Source organism: Saimiri boliviensis, chromosome 18 (assembly GCF_048565385.1).
Source record: "Saimiri boliviensis isolate mSaiBol1 chromosome 18, mSaiBol1.pri, whole genome shotgun sequence".
Lineage (NCBI taxonomy): Eukaryota > Metazoa > Chordata > Mammalia > Primates > Cebidae > Saimiri > Saimiri boliviensis.
The window spans coordinates 4,871,035-4,890,869 of NC_133466.1; the positions used below are offsets into that span (position 1 = coordinate 4,871,035).

At 45.9% G+C, this 19,835-nt stretch overlaps 1 protein-coding gene across 3 annotated transcripts in view; it reads right to left on the reverse strand.

Annotated features, from left to right (window-relative positions):
• Window positions 1–19,835, reverse strand: part of FAM3B (FAM3 metabolism regulating signaling molecule B) — a 55,059-nt gene that overhangs the window by 26,523 nt on the left and 8,701 nt on the right. The window contains exon 2 of one of the 3 annotated variants that reach the window (XM_074389244.1): window positions 7,024–7,145. The exons of 1 other annotated variant lie outside the window; for it this stretch is intronic. In XM_074389244.1, coding sequence (XP_074245345.1) covers window positions 7,024–7,105 — 82 coding nt within the window. In that variant the 5' untranslated portion in view covers window positions 7,106–7,145. Of the gene's footprint in view, window positions 1–1,543; window positions 1,668–7,023; window positions 7,146–19,835 lie in introns of all 3 variants that reach the window. One more of the 3 variants, XM_074389245.1, reaches the window with a different exon arrangement.

Here is a 19,835-nt window from a genome sequence, read left to right on the forward strand (position 1 = left end):
CACCCAACATCAGAGCACCTAAATACATAAAGCAAAAATTAAGAGATCTGAAGGCAGGAATAAACTATAATACAATAATAGTAATGAATGCCAATACCCCACTTTCGATGTTGAACAGATCAGTCAGGCAGAACATTTTTTAAAAATTAAATTTTGTCTTAGTCTATTCAGGCTGTTTTAAAAAAATACCTTAGGCTGAATAATTTGTAAATCACACAAATTTAATTCTTAAACAACTTCAGCAAGTTCTTCTCCTCCTCTTCCTTCTTCTTCTTCAAAGTCTCACTCTGTCACCCAACTGGAGTGTAGTGATATGATCTCAGCTCACTGCAATGTCCAACTCCCAGGTTCAAGAGATTCTCCTGCCTCAATCTCCCAAGTAGCTGGGACTACAGGCATGCACCACCATGCCTGGCTAATTTTTGTATTTTTAGTAGAGATGGGGTTTCACCATGTTGGCCAGGCTGGTCTTGAACTCCTAACCTCAGGTGATCTACCCATCTCAGCCTCCCAAAGTGCTGTAACTACAATTGTGAGCCACCATGCCCAACCTATTTCTTAAACTCCTAGAGGCTGGGAAATCTAAGGTCAGGTGCCAGTAGATGCAGTGTCTGATAAGGGCCCATTCTCATAGATTGCACCTCGGTGCTGTATCCTGACATGGTGGAAAGGGGCAAACATTCACCCTTCAATCTCTTTTATAAGGGTGCTAATACCATTCATAGGGGATCTAATGCCATTCATAAGTCTTCGTGTCTTAATTTCCACAAAGTCCTACTTCTTAATACTATCAGATTAGTAATGAGGTTTCAACATACAAATACTGTTAGGATATCAACATTCAGCATACAAGGCATAGGAGACTTGAATTGCAGTTTACACCAAATGGGCCTAATAGACATATACAGAGCATTCCATCCAGCAGCAACAGAATATCCATTCTTCTCAAGCACACATGGAATGTCTTCCAGGACAGGCTTAGCTCTCTATTTTAGGCCACAAAACAAAACTTAATAAAGATAAGAAGACTGAAATTGCATCAAGTATCTTTTCCTACTACCATGGTATGAAACTAGAAATTAATAATAGGAGTATATTAGGCCATTATTCCATTGCTATAAAGAAATACTTGAGACTGAGTAACTTATAAATAAGAGATTTAATTGGCTCATTGTTCTATAAGCTGTACAGGAAGCATGGTGCTAGAATCTGCTTGGCTTCTGGGGAGGCATCAGGAAATTTACAATCATGGTGGAAGGCAAAGGGGGTTCATGGCCAGAGCAGGAGCAAAGGAGAGTGAGGGTGGAGGAGATGTCACACATTTTTAAACAACCAAACCTCATGAGAACTCACTATCATGAGCACTGAATCAAGGGGATGGTGATAAACCATTCGTGAGAAATCCACTCCCATGATCCAATCACCTCTCACCACGCTCCACCTCCAACAACGGGGATTAAAATTTGATGTGGGATTTTTTGGGGATACAAATCCAAATCATATCATTTTGCCCCTGGTCCCCCAAATATCTTGTCCTACTCACATTGTAAAATACAATCATGCCTTCCCAATAGTCCCCCAGAGTCCAAAATCATTCCAGCATTCACTCAGAAGTCCAAAGTCCCAAGTCTCATCTGAGAAAAGGCAAATATCTTCCACCTACAAGCCTGTAAAATCACAAACAAGTTATTTACTTCCAGGATACAATGGGGATACAAGCGCTGGGTAAATATTCTCATCCCAAAAGGGAAAAAAATCAGCCAAAAGAAAGACTATAGGCCCCACACAAGTCCAAAACCCAACAAATCTTAAAGCTCCAAAATAAATTTCCTTCGACTCCATGTCTCACATTCAGGGCACAGTGGTGTGAGGGGTGGACTCTCAAGGCCTTGGGCAGCTATTTCCAGCCCAGTGGCTTTGCAAGGCTCAGTCCCTAAGGCTGCTCTCACAATCTGGCATTAAGTTTTTGCGACTTTTCCATGCAGAGGGTACAAGCTGCCAGGATCTACCACTCTGGGGTCTGGAGGATGGTGGTCCACTTCCCACAGCTCCGCTCGGCAGCACTCCAGTGGGGACTCTGCACAGGGACTCAAATCCCACATTTCCCCTTTGTACTGTCAGAGTAGAGGTTCTGCCTCTTCAGCAGGTTCTGCTTGAGCACTCAGGATTTCCCATATATATTTTCTGAAATATAGGTGGAGGCTCCCAATCATTAACTCTTGCATTCTGTGCATCTGCAGGCTTAATATCAAGTGGAAGCCCCCAAGGCTTATGGCTTGCACCCTCTGAAGCAGCGGCTTGAGCTATACCTGGGCCCCTTTGAGCCATGGCTGAAACTAGAGCTGCTGGGATGCAGAGAACAGTGTCTAGAAGCTGAACAGGTTAGTGGGGCCCTGGGGATGGCCCATGAAACCATTCTATATTCTTAGGCCTCTGGGACTGTGATGAAAGGGGCTGCTGCAAAGCTCTTTGAAATGCCTTTGGGGCCTTTCCCCCATTCTCTCAGCTAATAGCACTTGGTTTCTTTTTACTTTTGCAAATTTCTGCAGCCTGCTTGAATTCCTCCAGGGAAAATAGGCTTTACTTTTCTACCACATGTCCAGGCTGCAAATTTTCCAAATTTTTATTCTCTGCTTCCCCTTTAAATATAAGTTCCAACTTTAAGTCATTTCTTTGCCCACAATTACGAGTTATTAGAAGCAGCCAGTCCATATCTTCTCTTAGATACCCTGAAGCATCACTCTCAAGTTCAGAGTTCCACAGATCCCTAGGTCAAGGGCTCAATGCAGCCAAGTTCTTTTCTAAGGCATAATAAAAGTGACTTTTGCTCCAATTCCCAATAAGTTCCTCATTTCCATCTGAGACCTTGTCAACCTGGCCTTCACCATCCATCTATGGATGGTGACAACCATTCAACTAGTCTCTAGAAAGTTCCAAACATTCCCTCATCTTCTTGTCTTCTGAGCCCTCCAAACTCTTCCAACCTCTGCCTGTTACCCAGTTCCAATGCTTTCACATTTTCGTATATCCTTATAGCAATGTGCCACTCCTATGTACCAATTTTCTGTATTAGTCCATTTTTGCACTACTATAAAGAAATATCTGAGACTGGGTAATTTAGAGAGAAAAGAGTTTTAATTGGCTCATGGTTCTGCAGACTGTACAGGAAGTATCATGCTGGCATCTGCTAAGCTCTGGAGAGGACTCAGGAAACTTACAATTATGGCAGAAGCCACAGGGGTAGCAAGCATATCACATGGCCAGAACAGAAGCAAGAGAGAGAAGAGGGAGGTCCACACATTTTTGAACAACCAGATCTCATGAGAACTCACTCATTATCAGGAAAACAGCATCAAGAAGATGATGCTAAACCATTCATAAGAAATCCACTCCCATGATCCAATCACATTTCACCAGTGCCCACCTCCTACAATGAAGTTTATAATTCAACATGAGATTTTGTAGTAACACAGATTCAAGCCATATCAAAAAGTAATTTCAGAAAATTCACAAATATATAGAAATCAAATAGCATTGGCTTCTGAACACCCAGTGGATCAAAGAAGAAATTAAAAGGGAGACTAAAAAATACCTTGAGAGAAAAAAATCCAGAAACACAACATATCTAAACTTATGAGATACAGCAAAACAGTTCAAAGAGAGGAGTTTATAGTAATAAATGTGTACATTAAAAAAAAGGTTTTACATAAACAACCTAAGGTTATACATCAAGGAACTAGAAAATGAAGAACAAACTAAGCCCAAAGTTAGCAGAGGGAAAAAATAACAAAGATCATAGTAGAAGTACGTGATATGGAGACTAGAAAACAATAGAAAAGGTCAAAAAAGCAGAATCAGCTTTTTGAAGAGATAAAATTGACAAACTCTTAGTTAGACTAAAAAAAAGACTCAAATAAAATCAGTAATGAAAGAGGGGACATTACAGCTGACACCACAGAAACACTGAAGGATCTTAAGAGACCACTGTGAACAATTATACATCAAAAAAAGAAACAGACCAATACATATAAGGAGACTAAGTTAGTAATAAAAAGTATTCCATCGAAGAAAATCTAGGACCAGATGGCTTCATGGCTGAATTTTTACCAACCAATTAAAGAACTAACACTAATCAATTTCAAACTCTTCCAAAAAAACTGAAGAGGAGGGAATGCTTCCAAACTCACTGTATGAGGTCAGCATTATCCTAATACCAAAACCAGATAAGGGCACTACAAGAAAGAAAAGTGTAGGTCAATATCCTGGTTGAACACAGATACCAAAATCCTCAACAAAATATTAATCGTAGCAAATTTAATTCACCAAGATATTAAAACAATCATTCATCATGTATATTATTTCATTGTTGCATTGCTATAAAGAAATACCTAAGACTGGTAATTTATAAAGAAAAGAGGTTTAATTGGTGCATGGTCCTGGTAGGCTTTACAGAAAGCCTGGTACTGGCATCTGCTTAGCTTCTAGGGAGGCCACAGGAAGCTTACAATCATGGTGGAAGGTGAAGTGGGCAGGCATGTCACATGATGAAAGCAGGGGCAAGTGAGACAGAGTGGCAGGGGGCATACTTTTAAATGACCAGATCTCACAAGAACTCACTATCACAAAGGCAGCACCAAGCCATGAGGGATCCACCCGCATCATCCAAACACCTCCCACCATGCTCCACCTCTAGCACCAGGGATTACAATTCCAATTGAGATTTGGGCAGGGCCAAATATCCAAATTAAATCAACATGATCAAGTGGTATCTATCCTTGGAAGGATACATGCAAGGATGATTCAACATACACAAATCAAAAATGTGACATACCATATCAACAGAATAAATGACAAAAACTGTATGATAATGTCATATGGTTTAGACAGAAAATAGAAGCAAAAAAAAAGAATTTGACAAAACTGAAATCCTTTCATGATAAAAAATTCTCAACAGATTAGGTATAAAAGGAATGTTCCTTTTATACCTAATTTTGGAATGCTATAAAATGTTCCTTTTATACCTAAATGGAATTTTCCATTTAGCATATGAAAATCCCACAGTTAACATCATAACATCAACTCAAGTTGATGGAGAAAGGACAGTCTCTTCAATAAATGGTATCAGAAAAACTGGATATCCATATGCAGAAGAATGAAATTAGATCCTCATCTCACACCACATGAAAACGTCAACTCAAAATAAATTAATGACTTATACATAAGACCTAAAACTATGAAATTACTACATAAAATATAAGGGAAAAACTCCATGATGTTGGTTTGGGCAATGATTTGGGAAATAGACCTTTAAAGGCACAGGCCACACAAGGAAAAACAGGCAAAGGGAATGACCACAAACTAAAAAAACTTCAGCACAGCGAAGGAAACAACCACAGAGTGAAGACACAACCTACAAAATGGGAGAAAATATTTGCAAAGTATAAATCTGACAGGTGATTAATATCCAAAACATATAAAGAACCCAAACAACCAATAACAAGAGAAAAAATTAAAAACCTGATTGAAAAATGGGTAAAGAACTTGAATAAAGATTTTTCCAAAGAAGACATACAAATAACTAAAATGCATATGAAAACATGTTCAATATCACTAATCATTGGGACAATACAAACGTGTGATGAGATATCAGCTCACACGTGACAGAATGGCTATGACTAATAACGGGAAGGGTAACGAGTGTTGGTGAAGATGTGGATAGAGCAAGGAAAAGCCTATATGCTATTGTGGGGATGTAAGTCAGTCCAGCCATCATAGGAAACAGTATGGAGAGTCCTCAAATTATTAAAAGTAGAATATATGATCCAGCAATCTTACTTCTGAGTGTATATCCAAGGGACAGAAAACCATCATGTCAAAGAGAGATCTCCACGCCCAGGTTCACTGCAACATCATTCACCATAGCCAAGATATGGATCAAACTACATGCCCACTGATGAATGAATGAATAAGAAAATGTGGTATAATAGAGTGGACAACAGAATACCATTCAGCCTTAAAAGAGAAAGAAATCCTGTCATTTGTGACAATGACAATGTAGATGAACATGGAGGACATTATGTTAAGAGAAATAAGGAACCCACAGAAAGACAAATAGCATGTTATCTCACCTACCTGTGGAATCTAAACAAGTCGAACTCATAGAAGCAGAGAGTAGGATGGTCAGAGTAGATGGTACTTAGCAGAGGCCAGAGGTTCAGGGATTTGGGAAGATGTTGATTGAAATGTACAAAGTTTCAGCTAGACAGAAGGAATAAGTTCAAGAGATCTATTGCACACCATGGGACTACAGTTAATAATATACAGTGGTCCTCCTGTTATTCACAAAGGGTACATTCCAAGACCCTCAGTGGATAGATACATGAAGCCACAAATAGTACAGAACTCTATATATACAAGTTGGGTATCCCCTAACCAAAATGAGGACCAGCAGTGTTTTGAATGTTTTGGATTTTGGAATGTTTGCATTGTACTTTTGAACATCCCCAATCTGAAAATCTCAAATCCGAAACCCTCCTATGAGTATTTCCTTTCAGTGTCATGTCGCTGCTCAAAAAGTTTTGGATTCTGAAGCATTTCAGATTGCGTGTTTTCAGATTTGGGATGCTCTATCTGTATTATATTTTTTCCTATATATACATACCTATGATAAAGTTTAATTTATAAATTAGACAGAGTAAGATTAACGACAACTAACAATATACTCTAATAAAGTTATGTAAATGTGGTCTCTCTCAAAATATCTTACTCTATTTATCGAAGTTATTAGCAAATTCAGCATATGATTTTTTTTTCTTTCCTTGTGAAATTGAGAGCTTTCACCTTTTCACTAAAGAAAGCACTTTCCGGCTGAGCGCAGTGACTCACGCCTGTAACCTCAACACTTTGGGAGGCCAAGGCAGGCAGATGACCTGAGGTCAAAAGTTTGAGGCCAGCCTGGCCAACAATGGAAAAACGCTGTCTCTACTAAAAATACAAAAATTAGCTGGGCTTGGTGGCGGGTACCTGTGATCCCAGCTACTTGGGTGGCTGAGGCAGGAGAGTTGCTTGAACCAAGGAGGCAGAGGTTGCAGTGAACCAGAATCATGCCATTGCACTCCAGCCTGGGTGAGAGAGCAACACTCCATCTAAAAAAAAAAAAAAAAAAAAAAAATTCTCCATGAGAGAAGGGATTTTTTCTGTTTAGTCTTCACTGTATCCCCAGCACCAAGAGAGCATGTGATGCCTGTAGTTGCTTGTCAGTGTTTGTTGAATGAATGAATGAATGAATGAACATCTGGACTGTTGGAGTTACAGACAAGTTCAGAGAAACAGAACCTTGGCTCCCCTGCAACAGCAGCTACAGACCACGGGCCCCGCCTCCTGAACACGTGCTACTGCCGCTGAGGACCACGGGCCCCGCCTCCTGAACACGTGCTACTGCCGCTGAGGACCACGGGCCCCGCCTCCTGAACACGTGCTACTGCCGCTGAGGACCACGGGCCCCGCCTCCTGAACACGTGCTACTGCCGCTGAGGACCACGGGCCCCGCCTCCTGAACACGTGCTACTGCCGCTGAGGACCACGGGCCCCGCCTCCTGAACACGTGCTACTGCCGCTGAGGACCACGGGCCCCGCCTCCTGAACACGTGCTACTGCCGCTGAGGACCACGGGCCCCGCCTCCTGAACACGTGCTACTGCCGCTGAGGACCACGGGCCCCGCCTCCTGAACACGTGCTACTGCCGCTGAGGACCACGGGCCCCGCCTCCTGAACACGTGCTACTGCCGCTGAGGACCACGGGCCACGCCTCCTGAACACGTGCTACTGCCGCTGAGGACCACGGGCCACGCCTCCTGAACACGTGCTACTGCCGCTGAGGACCACGGGCCATGCCTTCTGAACACCTGCTACTGCAGCTCCAGCCACCTTCTACCAACTTCCTTCCTACTGATCCTAGTTTTCTAAACAAGAAAGGACCATGGAATTTTATCTTATTTAATATCTGCAGAACAAATGTTCAAAGTAATAGATGAGTGAAAAGAAGGGGGGAAAAACCCTACATGTTTTCACTCTCAGGAATCTTCCCTGTTTTACTTTTTGGTATATTTCCTTCCAGATTTTTCTATGCATGCAGAAAGCATCCACAAAGTTAGAAAGCACTAGATAGACATAGTTAAACTATATGTTACATTACTTAGATTGTCAAATAATTTACTTAATTTTTTTGTCAACCTCTAGATACCTAATTTTAAGGTAAGTGTCCAATTGCTCGTATGAAAATGTGCTATAAATACACTATTTTTCCAGTGTTTCTAGATTTTTGTACACTCTGTATTTAGTTCTTTTTCAATTTAATAATTATGCCCATTACTTAGGTATTTGCCTGAAAACACACTGAATATAGCATTTGAAAATGTAACTAACAGTTTAAAAGTAGGTGTGCCCTGGCTCCCAACTTTGCAGACACTCTGTGTATAGATACTCAATTCAGAGAGAAGACACAAATGAGAATACACAGGAATCCTCCCTGGAGCCCGCACTCCCTCTTAGGGTAGTGACCAGTTCCCTTCACCAGCTCACAGACCTGCTTGCTTTCCCATGGGCAGTGCGGTTCTCAGCACGACTCCTCCAAGGCTCGTTGAACCAGGTCCTGCTCTCAGAGATGTAGGGATTGTGTCTCAGAGACACTTCCAGGTCCCCTTGTCACCATCAGGACGCTGCAGGGAGTATACTGGATACAGAATCCTCTCAACTGGAGGACGAAGAGGACTCGCGCCTCTCCACAGACGTGCTGTGCCTGCTGACTGGTATGCTACGCTTACTCAGAGGTGGAAGGCATGCCACATCCATGGCCCTGATGGTTCTTAAAAGACAAGGCCACTCTGTATCTCGAAGGGTACAGTCATGAGGACGACAGCATGGCAGCAGCTTAGCTAAGAGGTGGCGAGGGGAGATTGAAAAGCTTGTTCTACTTTGTGTCAGGCCAGTCAAACCGTGACAAAGTGGGCACAATGACAAAGTGGGCACACAGGGTCTAAAGACACCACAGAGGAGGCAAAGAGAAGATTCCCGCCACGATGATATGAAACTAGAAATTAATCACAGGAGTAGTTCCAGGAAATCCACAAACATATAGAATTTTAACATGATCCTGAACAACGAACGGCTCAGCGGAGAAATTAAAAGGGAAATTAAAAAATATCCTGAGACAAATGGAAATGGGAACACGAGGTGAATAAGGCGGCGTCTCTCTGCGACTCAACTGGTGTAAATATCTGCTTCTCTTATTTCTCCAGCCTCTACCAATCTTGGGATGATTTTGGCTCCTGTGCAAGTCACATGCTCTGGTCAGTAAGCCTCAAAAGCAATATAGGAGGCAGAGAGATGTTAAACTTTTAACCAACGAGGTGGGGGAGAGGATAATAAAGCCAAGGAGTATCGCTTTCCAGAAATGCTGCCAAGATTTATAAAATAAGCCGTGTTTTGTGATTTAGCTAAGGGCTGTGCCTGCAAACATATTGAATAATAGTTTTGACCTAAATAAATGCATTTTTCATTCTAAAAATAGCAGTAAATGCTTTCCAGGTAAAGCTTATTTTAGATGCATTAAATATTTCTTTTAAAAGCACCCTGTGAGGCTGAAGGGCCCCAGGGCACCTGCGCCTTCCTCCCACCTGACATCTTCATTCCTTGTTTCCCGGCTTTCCGTGGCTCTGGCACCAGCAGGCACTGGGAGCCCTCGCAGTGATGAAAGGGCACCAGGCCTGGCCTCAACGCCATGACGGGTTCCCCAGGCAAGGGCAGCAGCTTCCAAACTTAGGTGGAGGGAAAGGAGGGGCTTGGGTAAGAGGCGCCCGGCTGCAGAACAGTGAGCTGGGTTCTAGCCCAACTTGTCCTGTTCCTCCTCCTGCCTCAGGGGCTGGAGCTCAGGGTGCCCAGGCCTGCACAGGCCTGCCTAGTACTCTCAGCCTCGGGCCCAGGACACTCACCCAAAGGGCCGATGCTGGAGTCTCCAGCAGGGTCATCATGGGGGCCCCATGGGGATGCTCTCTCCAGGGACGCTTCCTATGGGGTCAGCAGCAGAACAGGCAGGTCCCCACACCGGGGCCTGGCAGTCCATCAGCCAGGAACATGGCCTCCTCCCCAGCTTCCGGACTTGCAGCCCCTGGCACTCTCCAAGTGAGAGCCCTGTTTCGTGTGGACATGTGCGGGCGGGTTTTCCAGAAGGGAGGCGTTTTTGACGTTCCTCATATCCTCCAGGGAGTATGTGGCTTTAGTGACTAAGGGTGACACACAGATGGGTGTTTGTGTTTCCTCAGAGGGCCTGGGAATGGGCAAGGAACCCATGCGTCATTAAAAAAGAACTCAGCAGGCTTTCCAGGCCCTCCATCCCTTTCCTAGAGGTGCAAAGTGTCACCGCCATGAGTGAAGAGGACCGTGTTCTTAACTCACAGGGTAGGGTTGTGGGGTTGGAGAGTGGACAGACACATCTCCTAGGAAAACACAGCTCTTTCCAAACCCTGCCCAGGGAACCACGTCTAGGTCTTCAGTGCTTTTCCTGAAATTCCTTCCCCCAAAACAATGAAAAGGTAAAGTTGCCATGGTTTATGTAAAGCCAATGTCCCAGCCAGGGAGGATTGTGGTCTTCTGATTAGCTTCCTGTTTTGTATGCCTCCTGAAAAATTGGTTTGTTTAAGACTGAAAGCCCCCAGCAGTGACACCATTCGCTAGGATGTGGTCGGCCTTCTGCTGTCAGTTTCAGTTTGAGAAATTACTCTTCCGCCGAGGGAAATCCACCTTACTCCTCATCCTTCTGTGCGACTTCTGGTTTATAACACAGTAGCTGCTTTACCTGGCTCTGAGAGCAGCAACGCCAGCGAGACCCTAGTTATGGAGCTGGCACAGCCTCAAGTTCGGACTCTCCTGGTGGCTGTCCCCAGATGTGATGTAACCACAAAATGTGGAGACCGTGGCTTGGAAGGGTGGAGAAGAGATTTTATGAAATTTAGACACAAATCACAAAGAACTTTAGATGTAAAAGAAACCAGAGAGACTGTTTAGTTTCAGGATTATCAAATTTGGCTCTGTATGAAGCCAAGTTTAAAACAAATTAAAATAAATACCGGTTCTTGGCTTCCACCCTGGACCTGCGGAGCTTTGAATTTCCCAGAGTGGGGTCCAGGAATCTTGTCTTTTAAAAATACTTCCTGATTTGGGAACTATGATCTCATTTTATCTCCTATAAATGAGGAAGATTATTCTAGAGGATACAACATCCATGCAAAGTCTCTAGAAATATTGAGTCATGAAACATGATCCTGTCAATACAGATCAGGCAAACAAAGAAGGTGGCTGTTCGCACACAGCATTTTGACCATTTCAATGACCACGTTGTTCTAAAGGAGATTAAGAGTCCAGTCGGCAAAAACCAAAGAGCAGAAGGCATGAAAGAGTGTTTGTTTCTCTGCTAATCAGTGTTAATTATTTATTAGGTGCCTCTGAGTGCAGTGAAGGTAGAATGACTGGGTGTGCATTTGGCTAAGGGAAGCCACTGTCAAAAGTTGCTGAACTCCTCCCGCCCTGGGTTGGTGGCCATTTATTAAATGTGTCACCTTTATTAAACTTTAAGCCTTTGCCACCAAATGAGAATAGCATTTCTCCTATATGTTTTTAACAGTGAATCACACACAACGTGTTTCCAAGGTAATCCTGGGTTTTACTAAGAAGAGTGATGATTTCAGAGGACATGGCACCATAGGTGGCATCTGCCCTGCACCCTCACTGACATCTTAAGGAACAACTCCAAGATGTTAACAGCTAGTTCAGGCGTCCCCAGACTTTTTGCACAGGGGGCCAGTTCACTGTACCTCAGACCGTTGGAGGGCCCCCACATACTGTGCTCCTCTCACTGACCACCAATGAAAGAGGTGCCCCTTCCTGAAGTGCAGCGGGGCCGGAAATGGCCTCAGGGGGCCGCATGTGGCCCACGGGCCGTAGTTTGGGGACGCCTGAGCTAGCATTAAATGTTAGTTTTCCTGACTTGAAATTCAGTGCTACCTCAGCTGTACCATTTAAAAGTTGTCAGTTCATTTCATCTTGGTTGAGAGTCTAGGCAGCTGATGGAACACAGCTGATGTGTCTGGTTTAGTTCTGTTTTACAAGACTTTCTGAGACAGCGACGACCCTGCCTACGGTCTAAGTACAAGCAAGAAAAAGTCAGCAGGCGCTGTTTCCAGTGGCTCTCCTCAGAAGCTCGCCTGTACGGCCTGGGCTGTGGGCTGTGTGTGGGGTACACATGGCTCTAAACTACATTCACTCCTTTACTCATTCACAAACTTTATTAAATTCCAGAAACTGGCCTAGATTCTACAGGTAGAGCAGCGAATAGAACAGCTTACACACAACAAGAAGAGGCAGAAAGTAAAGTCAAAGATCTTCTTTTTTGAGACAGAGTCTTGCTCTGTCACCCAGGCTGGAGTGCAGTGGCATGATCTCAGCTCCCTACAACCTCTGCCTCCTGGGTTCAAGCAATTCTCCTGCCTCAACCTTCCAAGTATCTGGGACTACAGATACATGCCACCACGCTGGGCTAATTTTTGCATTTTTGGTAGAGACAGGGTTTCACCATGTTGGCCAGGCTGGTCTTGAACAACTGACGTCAGTGATCCACCTGCTTCGGCCCCCCAAAGTGCTGGGATTACAGGCGTCAGCCATCATGCTCGGCCAGTCAAAGAAGATCTTTCCAGATGATAATATATGCTACGTACAAAGAAGGCATTACTCGCTCAATATAGGTAAGAAACTCCCTGCAAATCAAGTAGGGAAAGAGAACAACCCAGTAAAAAAGCCGGCAAGGTGGAAATTTGAGATTTACAGAAGAGGGCCATGGGGACAGAGGCTTTGTAAACGTGCCATGTGGTCACAGCTTGTCCGGAGCAGCCTTGGTCCCTGGCTGCCACGGGAAGAGCTCGGCACCCTCTTGAACAGACCCTCCGGTGTCAGCACTCTGCACTGGGTGTGTACCCACCGGGGTTCTAGCGAGCTTGGGTTTTTCTCCTAAGCTGTTCCTGATTCTTCCCCCTGCCTGTCAGAAAGAAATAGCAGCCTCAGGTTCAGCTTTGTATTCCCAAACTCATTAGTAACCTGAGAGCTGCCTGTTGGAGCAGTGAGGTGCCTGGAGCACCTCTCAGGATGGGTCAATCCAGGAAGCTGGGTCCTGAAGCATGCAGGCGACTGTGGGGCTGAGGGAGCCCAGGGCACCATGTGTGGGAGGAAAGCCTCTGGCTTGGCTCAGTCAAATTAAGGGCTTCTTGGGCATAATGTCTCCAGCTTCCCTGTGGCCAGATAGTTCCACACCTGAGTAGATATATCCCAAAGGAAATGTCAGCCAGGTCTATCAGGACACGCTGCAGGGATGTTCCCTGCAGCAGAACAGCCAGGAGGTGAGGAGCCGGAGGCCGGCCCAGCCAGACCCCAAGTGCACAGGGAGGGAAATGGGCAGGCCCTGCCTAGGCAGGATGCTGTGTGCACGGCCCTGGAGGAGAGGCCGCCATGGCAAGACAGGCCCCCGAGCCTTGCTCCTGTAGGAGAAAGAAGAACTACAATGGCATCTACAACATGACACTGAAGGTCGTGCCCACAAAACACAGCAGCCCATTCTGCAGTCAGATATTCAAACAGGAAGGCACCCCTAAACACCGCAGGGGTGTGGGTAACTGGAGTCGGAAGTGGGAGTAAAAGGGAATCAGTGTGCAAAACCAAGGAGGCCCTGCCTGGTGTGTTAAAAACTTTAACTGGATCCTTGGTCCAGAGGTTAAGAGGAAAATGCGGGAGGGGGAAGAGCGACAGAGAGGTCGGCAGGAAAGGAGGCGGGGGATCCGGGCAGCTGGACCCCGCAGGATGAGAACGAGCCAGACCTTGGCTTCTCTGGGGACAGGTAAGAGCCAGGGCTCTGAGCCTTACTGGGCGAGCACAGTCTTTCACACTGCAGATGAACCCAGTCTGAGCCTCAACCCCCCAGTAATAAGAGGACTAGAGAAACACTGACAGAGGCCCGAGCAGGGGCAGCTGGCGCTCAGGCAGATTTCCAGCAACCACAGGGATTGCATGAGGAGGAGAAGCCGTGTCTAGAAACGAGATCCGATTCAGCGAGACCCACTGATGAGCTCAGCTTCAGCCCACATAGAAGTGATGGGAGGGAGGGGCACCCTCCATGGCGTGAACGCAAGGACAGCGCGCACCTGCGAGGGTGCGGAGGATGCGGTCCAAGACCAGAGCCAAAAGCCCTCTGCAGCTGCGCTCAGGAAAGGACAGGTAAGCAGGTGGACAACGCAGGAGGCACACGGATAAAGGAAGGCCTGAAGCCGCCAGGGGAGAGACGCTAGAGTTGTGGCATGGCAGTAAGGCCCTGAGGCTCAGGGCGCCTCACTCCCTATGACTGGCCGAGCTGGTGAAGTGCTTGGTGCCTCAGTTTCCCCGGGAGGCAAGCACCAGTGTTCAGGGCTACTGTGATTGTTCAGTGACATGATAAAGGTGCTCAGAACAGCAAGTGGATACCAGGAGCTCCCTCCTGGTGCTTGCTGTTGAGAAGGTTGGCAAGTCCTTATTTTTCAGGTGGGGGTACCTTGGCATTGACTGAGCTCCCATGTGGGTCCAAAGACTCTTGATCCTTCATCTCCAGGGAATGATGGAGGTCAAGGGCATCATGGGCATGGCAACAAATGTCTCCAGCTTGCCAGAAAGCTGGATTCTAGAACCCAGAGGTCAATGCGCTCAACATTAATGCCAGTTCTAGAACAGATGGCTGGAAGCTCCAAGATGAATGAAAGTGAGCAGGGACCAGCAATGTCACTCCAAGAACCAATAACCAACTGCGGGGACTGAACCTCACTATTCCTGTCCTTAAAACAGGGGTCACTGCACTGCAAAGCCCCTTTGTTAACTAATCAAGTCACTCAGTGAACATACAGTTATTGAGGGGCTCCTTTGTTTTTGGCAGGCACTTTAGGGATGGAGCCATTTAAAATCTCTCCAGCAGGTTGCAGTGAGCCGAGATCCCGTCACTGCATTTCAGCCTGGGCGACAGAGAGATCCTGTCTGTATCAGCCCATTCTCATGCTGCTATGAAGAAATACCCAAGACTGGGTCATTCATAAAGGAAAGAAGTTTAATTGGCTTGCATTTCCTCAGCGCTGTGGAGGCCTCAGGAAACTTACAATCATGGCAGAAGAGGAAGCAAACACGTCCTTCTTCAAACACACGGCAGCAAGGAGAAGAATTAGAACCGAGCAAAGGGGGGAGCCCCTTATGAAACCATCAGATCTCATGAGAACCCAATATCGTCAGAAGAGCAGCAAATGAGTAACTGTCCCCATGATTCAATTACCTCCCACTGGGTCCCTCCTATGAAACATGCATACTACAGGAACTACAATTCAGATTTGTGTGGGGACACAGCAAACCATATCACTGCCTCAATACAAGAATATAAACATATAAAAAAAAAAAACTTGCCAGCCTCAGGCTACACAGATCAGAAAACTGAGAACAGGGAGGATCTTCTGGGTTCTCTACTGGGTCTTCTGGGCCCTGGGTATGAAGAAAACATGATGCAGAGGCTGGGGTTTGGCCAGCCTGAGTGGACAGGGTGGAAGAGGAGGAAGAAGAGGATGGAGAGGAGGGGGAGGAAGGGGTGGAGGATGAGGTAGAAGGGAAAGAAAAGGAGGAGGAGGAAGGAGAGAAGGAAAGGAGGGGGGGATGTGAGGGAGGAGGAAAAAAGTAAGAGAAGACGGGAGAGGGAGGGGGAAGAGGAGGAAGAAGAGGAGGAGGATGGGGAGGAGGGGAAGGGAAGGGAGGATGAGGAAGAGGACAAAGAAGAGGAGGAAGAGGAGGGAGATGAGAGAACTAAGAAGAGGAAGAACGAAGGGGAGAAGGAGCAGCAGCAGCAGCGGCAGCCAGTGGGGGCTTCGCAGGAACAGCACAAAGATGCACCCTGAGGATGCTGTGGGGGGAAGACGGTGGGGCAACTGGGGCTGCCAGCATCTCAGAGTCCCCAGATCCAGCAGCTCTGGGTTTGGTGATGTGGCAGTCAGGACAGCAGCTCCAGAACACCACGGCTGAGAGAGGGAATGGCCAAGGGTTAGGGTGAGAGAAAGGACAGAAAATGGCATGTGGGTTGTCCTCTCGGGGTCTGAATCGTCATCCTACGAGCGGCCTCGCTGTGTGCCAGTACCATGCTGCAGCCCCTGGAGGGCCCTGATTCCAGCGGCTTCTTCCCGGACACTGTGCCAACCTGATCTCCAGAGGTGAGATTTATAAAAAGTAGTTTGGGATGAAGATTCTATGCTTTCTTGCTTTTAGATTCATAAAGCACTATAAATCCACATGTTTTATTATTCTTTGAGACACAAGAAGTTACAGTACAGAATTTCCTGACATAGAAAACTCCTTGGTCATGTCCTAATAGGACCCAAATTAGAAAACCTGGATTTGCCCACAAATGTGTATGGCATGGTCGATGCTGCAAACGTCGAAGGAAATCCTGGGTATCACTGTGTCGTGACAACCATGAAGCATACCATAAGCAAAAGATCAATTTGGAAAAAAGAATCAAATATGAGAAGGACCTCAGTGGTCGCCTCCCTTGGAACCCTGGGCAAAGGAGGAGGGGTGGGGAAGGAGTTACTTCAAGCTCAGAAGTTTCCTGAGCAGTGGATCTGCTCTTCAAACTCCTAATTACTAAAAATTCTAGCCCCCAGGCTGTGCCCTGCAGCTCTCTATCCTCTAGGTAGCAGTGGAAGCTGGTGAGCGCAGCACCGTCTCCTTAGAACAGGGAGGAACACATGGTTCATTCACTTCTGCAGCCATGGTCATTCCGATATGGAAAGGCCATATCAGGCCTTCCTTCTGGGTTCTCAGACTCTGCGAAGGGTGTCTCGTTTCTACCACGACCTCCCTGGGCAGTCCCCTTGAACAGCGATGCTTGGATGAATGCACTGACACTCGAGAGGTGTTGGGGTGTCGAAGCTCAGCAGCTGTTTTCCCATCAGCCTGAAAGGTGTCCCTCCTCTGCTCTCCGCACCACTTACACAGCAAGCCGGGGGCAGGCTGGCCCATCTTTGTTCATTTGTATCCACTCACATTCACCTAAATGGGTGGCCGTTGCCTCTATAAATGGATTCAGTGGTGCGAACCCCTGCGACGCCTGCTTAGTACTTCTGTACAAAATCACCATCCACATGCAGCTCTCTGCCTTTGTCCACAGAGCACGTTTTTTTTTCAATCAAAGGTAGCATTGCATTGAGATGTTTCTAGCCCTTCTTCCACATGCACTTGTGGTTACAAGTGTGTGACAAGAGTCAGGAGTAGCAGGGACTGGGGGAAGGCCAGTGAGGTTCTGGCTTCGGGTGTGAAGCTCAAGAGGCTATCCAAAAGCTCAGGAATTAAAGTATACAACAGTTCAATGCAATATTTCAAAAAAAAAAAAAAAAACATGAATGCAAAATGACCCATGATGAACAAATATCCAAACTGTAAAGGAAGACAGGATTGAATGAATTTAAATTAAGTATCAGTGCCGAGCCAGACACTTGTGTGACCCGAGCCTGCCTCTCTGGCTTGACCCATCCTGGACAGGCTGGAAAGAGCTCCCAAAGAGAACGGCAGGGGCTGTGCTCTGCAGACACACAGGAGAGTTCCCTTGATGCTTCTGGTTGATAGACCAAGCCCCGGCCCAATCTAACCACAAGGCTGAACACCCAACCTTTAAAGGCAAAGAAATGCATGCACCACCCTTCATTGCCCTACGACATTCTTTCAAGGCTGTTAACGTGCTGATGGCCACACATGGAAGTCACTCAGATCCCAGGAGCCCTCCTCCCAGGGCCTCCCTCCTCCTGCACAGATTATCCTTCCCACTCCGCTCGCAGGTTCTGCAGCCTGGCCTAAAGCACCTCTCCGCCTTGGCAGCTAGCCCAGGGCAGAGCCACCAGGCCTTGCTCTAGTTAAGAACACCAATGTCTTCCACCAGACCATAAGCTCAAGGAACACAGGGACCTCACTCCATGAGTCCTTTCAGGGACAGATAATCATCCATGTGCTCCTGGATTCCTAGTTTCCATCTATTTCTAGCAACTGAGTTCTTCATTTTCTAGCTTTCTCAGTGGCTTCTCTCAGTACACGGCATCAATCTCAGGTCTGAATGTGTCCATTCCTGTGCTTCAGATTTGGATGCAGTGTGTGAGTCACTAGGTAAATGCATGGGGGTACCTGTGGACATCTAAGACGAACATCCTGCAGGACAGTGGCAGAGGTGCCCTGCACGAGCGAAGCACACCTGAGAACTCCCAGAACCTGCACTGATACCAGGATCTGGGCCTCAGTCCTTGAAGTTGCTTGAAGCTGGGGAAAACACCACCTTTCCTGACAAGTCAGCATCATCAACCTAGAAGGAGCTTGGGGGAACAGCCCTAGGAGGCCATCATGCAGCACATGGACAGGAAAGCACCTGTATTCTGGGTGAGGCATCCTGCCAGCCATGCCACTGCTGCCAGCACCAAACAAGCCTGGCTGCAAACCAGCACTCCTCATCTGGACCTCTCAGCAGGGTTAGCCCCCAAACGCTGAGCCCAGCAGGTCCCAAACGGTCACACGTCCCTCCAAACTGGAGCTTTCAAGCCAGAGGCACCAGGACGTAAACATCAAGGCTACCTGCCACCCCTTTTCTGCCCCTTTGGCAGCTCAGCCCTCCTTCGATCACAAGAAGAGGCTGAGGGGCGTCCCTGGCCCACCCTGTTAATGAGCCCTTCTAAAAAGCCTGGCTTCAGAGGCACCACTGCCAGGACAAACTTTAAATTGTGTGTAAAAATGCATGCATATGTTTATTGCAGCATGATTCACAATTGCAAAGATGTGGAACCAATCTAAGTGCCTATCAACTGAAGAGTGGATGTGGTACATATATACCATGGAATACTACTCAGCCATAAAAAAGAACAATGTCTTTTGCAGTAACTTGGATGGAACTGGAGGCCATTATGCTAAGTGAAGTAATCCAGGAATGGAAAACCAGACACTGCATGTTCTTACTTGTAAGTGGGAGGCAAGCCGTGGGTATGGAAAGTCCTAAGAACGATACCATGGACACTAGAGACTCAGAAGTGGGGGTCGGAGAGGGGTGAAGGATAACAAAGTACATATTGGGTACAAAGCACACTACTTAGTAATGGGTACAGGAAAATCCTAGCCTTCAACTATACAATTCACCCACGTAACCAAAACCACTGGTACCCCTAAAGTTATTGAAATAAAATGAATCAATAAATGAATGAAGAGTGTGTACAAAATTACTGAAAGAGAAAGTGATCCCTTTGAGGGTATCTCCCACGCCCTCAATACACATATTCTTCGTCCATAGCCTTGATGCAATAAGGAAGTATAATTACAGGCAAGTTCAAGGCAAAAACCTTTGGAAAAATAAAAACACCCAGTCATAGTCAATTTCTTTTTTTTCTTTTTTTGGCCATAAAAGGTAATTACTCTGAAAAGAAATGGTTTTTGCAGAAGTATGTTACCATTCCCTAGTTATTTATATTTGTGCAAACTGATTTTTTTACCCTTTATTTTTGTTTTAAAATATACCAGCATATCTATTTCCAGTGAAATTTTGAAAAGGGCACAGTTTACTATCTGAGTGTTCCACAGTTTTCCAACATAATTTTAAAATAAATCCTTTGAAATTTCACCCCTTCCCAATTGAATTGTATTCCAAATGCATACAATTTATATTCCTTTTTTTTTTTTTTTTTTTTTTTGAGAAGGTATCTCACTGTGCCACC